Source organism: Habropoda laboriosa, unplaced genomic scaffold (assembly GCF_001263275.1).
Source record: "Habropoda laboriosa isolate 0110345459 unplaced genomic scaffold, ASM126327v1 scaffold128, whole genome shotgun sequence".
Taxonomy (NCBI): domain Eukaryota; kingdom Metazoa; phylum Arthropoda; class Insecta; order Hymenoptera; family Apidae; genus Habropoda; species Habropoda laboriosa.
The window spans coordinates 704,074-707,199 of record NW_017100281.1 but is presented as its reverse complement, the minus strand read 5'-3'; the positions used below and the strand labels follow the sequence as shown (position 1 = coordinate 707,199).

Below are 3,126 nucleotides of genomic sequence, written 5' to 3'. Positions count from 1 at the left end.
TTGACCTTCGCATCTCTTCTACCCCTCCACCTATAAAAAAAACTATCAACATCAAATTATGTCTCTCTTGAAACCAAGTGAGTTTTTCATATAGCCAATTTTAGATGCCTCACCCTGTATTCGATCTTTTAAAATATAGTTACATATACTTAACTCTAGTTTAATCTGGTGACGTCTGACAAACCTAGCACAATAATGTTTATTCTGTTGTTTTTATAATTGTAAAAATAACACATCAAATCAATCAAAAGAGGCTCAATTTATCTCACCTTATCAACATTAAATTCTCCTTATCCTCAGATCCATCATGAGATTACAGTGCTTTGAGGCTTTAAAACAATGCAAACAAATAAGAATTCTAAATTCACAAAATGTCATAAAAATTTACCAGACTTACTTAGGGCTAACAGTATATTAACTAAAACTCGATTAATGCAGTCTCCTCACGGTGGAACGTATTTTCCACATAAATCAAGGAACAGATGTCTACCGTAATCAATCATATTATGCTATATAGTCATATTACAAAAATTAATATTGAATTGACAAAAAAAAATATATTTAAATAAATTATATAGTTATGGCTATAGAAGCATTTATTTCTATAATCTAAGTACTTAAATTTAAAAATAATCTTCCTCTTTATATTGCTATTTTAAAAATTGAAGAAGAATGCATTACATTACTTGTAATAATAGATAAAAATAAAGAAAATTAGAAGAGCGATTCTTCCATTAATATTAATTTTAGACTACTTTGAAGCAGCTCAGAATTTCACAGGTGATTATTTACTTTTTTCTATAAATACTGGTTTGTATCATGTTATGAGGAATATTTAAGCAACTTGATATAAAGTATGCAGCAATTTATAGAACATTCACTTTTATAGATATTTCATAATTAATTCATATGCATTGTACTGTGACAGCAAAGTAATTAAAATAGCAAAAAGTGAAATTCTTTCTAAAATAACACTCGAATATGTTATACAATCACATAGTAAAAATGCATTAATAAAAAAAAAGTACTTTATACGAATACACGGTGAAATATTTGTTGTTAGACGAATTCAACTGACTTATGTTTTAGTAATATCCATTGGTGACCCTCCAGTTGCATTTGAAGCCGTATTAGAGGCAATTGGTGGACCACTTGGACTTATAATAGTTGGAGGAATTGCAGGTTTAACAAATCTATCTGATGTGCGTCTGTTGGATGATGTTACCACATGGCTCTGTTTAAATATTATCAAACGTTAAAAATTAATTTTGAAATGTTTCGCGCTTTAAATATTGGATGTAATATATTTACACATGATTGAATACATTAATTTATTTTAATGAAATGCATCTTACAGTGGAAGGAGGTGATGAACTCGCAAATGGAATTGTAGTAGGTTGGCCACAGGCATAACATCGATTTGTGTTAAATCCCTCTCTAGTTGTTGAGCCTATTCATAATGTTATTAACATATGGTAATATATTATATATTTACAAATAATAACAAATAATAGTTACAAATAACAAATTTCTGACATAATATTAACAAGAATACCATAATAATTACCCGGACTTAATGGCCTAGAAGAACTAGGTGAAGGATTGTATGGTACTGGGCTAGATACAGTGCGATTTCTTATATTTCCACCAGACATCACAATTTCGTTGTAGTGCCGTTCTTCTTCCATTTCCAAACTAATAAATAAATGATGAAGTTTGCAATGAAACTAAAATATCTTCTTAGTTTGTGTAACACAACTATTTACCTAGATTCTGATTCAGAGAGATGTCTACATAAAGCTTCACGACGTTCTACTTCCAGCTGCAATTTTCTCTGAAGTCTTAAATTTTCTTCACGAATTTGTTTTTCTTCATTCACATACCGCTGCATTTTTTCCGTATCTAACATAAAAAATATAAAAATGTATCAAATAACCTTAACTTCCAATAATAATTAATTCATAAATTTAATATTATTTTATTATTAACTGAAAAGCTTCATATGCAGTACTTAAAGATATCATAAAGTTTTTTTCTGTTTTTACAAGAAAATGATACGTTTTTATAAATATGATCAAATATACAACATATTATTAGAAACTCACAAATTTCATGCTCTTGATTCACTAATGTTTCAAGCACTATGTACAGACATTGTAAAACTTTTAATTATGTCACTTACCACCATTAATATTTAAAAATTACACACAATATGGAATTATAACAAGTATAAAAGTAACAACAATTACATTATTTCACTTATTCTACTTTTCTTTCAATAACTATAATAATTCATTAATATATACATATTTATACAGAATGACTTCCCCTTTTTTACTCATATATTAATACCACAAAATGTACACCAGAAATATGACTGTTAAATTTTCAAAATGGCGTGTAGATTTTTCATAACAAACATATTTACATTTTATTATATGATAAAAGTTCTTACGTTCTTGTTGTGAGATGAGTAATGTATGTCTTAGTCTGGCTACTTCACTTCTTAATGTTTGAATATGTGTACTCAGACTAGTAGCAGTATCACCATTATTAATTTCTCTTGGTGAAGCAGGGTCTGATACAGGTTGATCCAATTTTATTTGAAGCATTCGTTTTTCTGCTTCCAATTTGTCCATTCTTTTCCATAATTTATTTACTAATGCTTCTTGTTCCTGTTCAAGTGTATTTTCAAGCTCTACTTTTTCTCTACGTAACTGCTCTAGATTGCTTTGTTTAGCAAGTGTCTCTGCTTCAAGTTTTTCTATCTTTCTCATTAATTTGTTTACAAGACATTCTTGTTCTTGTTCTAAAGTTTGTTCCAATCGACATTTCTCCTGACGCAATTGATTCAACTTTCTTGATAAATCATTTGTTAAACATTCTTCTTCTTGTTCATAATGATGTGCTAACGTTTCTTTTTCTTTTTTAAGGGCTTGAATTTTTTTTAATAATGTATTACTTATAAATTCTTCTTCTTGTTCAGCTTTAGCTTGCTACAATATAATTCAATGAAAAAAAAACAAATTGTTAGTAAAAAATTTAATACAGAATTTAATTAGGTGCATAATTTACAGAAGCAAATAAAAAAAAGTTGCTATAAAACATGACCGATTACAACCAAAT

General features: G+C 28.1%; 1 protein-coding gene across 1 annotated transcript in view; it reads right to left on the bottom strand.

The window, feature by feature from the left end:
• Positions 1 to 1,078: 1,078 nt before the first annotated feature.
• LOC108573643 (coiled-coil domain-containing protein 6) overlaps positions 1,079 to 3,126 on the bottom strand; it is a 2,865-nt gene continuing 817 nt past the window's right edge. Inside the window, exons 2-6 of the mRNA XM_017936118.1 lie at positions 2,456 to 2,996; positions 1,767 to 1,902; positions 1,568 to 1,695; positions 1,356 to 1,450; positions 1,079 to 1,234 (exon numbers count right to left, since the gene is read on the bottom strand). Coding sequence (XP_017791607.1) covers positions 1,079 to 1,234; positions 1,356 to 1,450; positions 1,568 to 1,695; positions 1,767 to 1,902; positions 2,456 to 2,996 — 1,056 coding nt within the window. The remainder of the gene's footprint in view (positions 1,235 to 1,355; positions 1,451 to 1,567; positions 1,696 to 1,766; positions 1,903 to 2,455; positions 2,997 to 3,126) is intronic.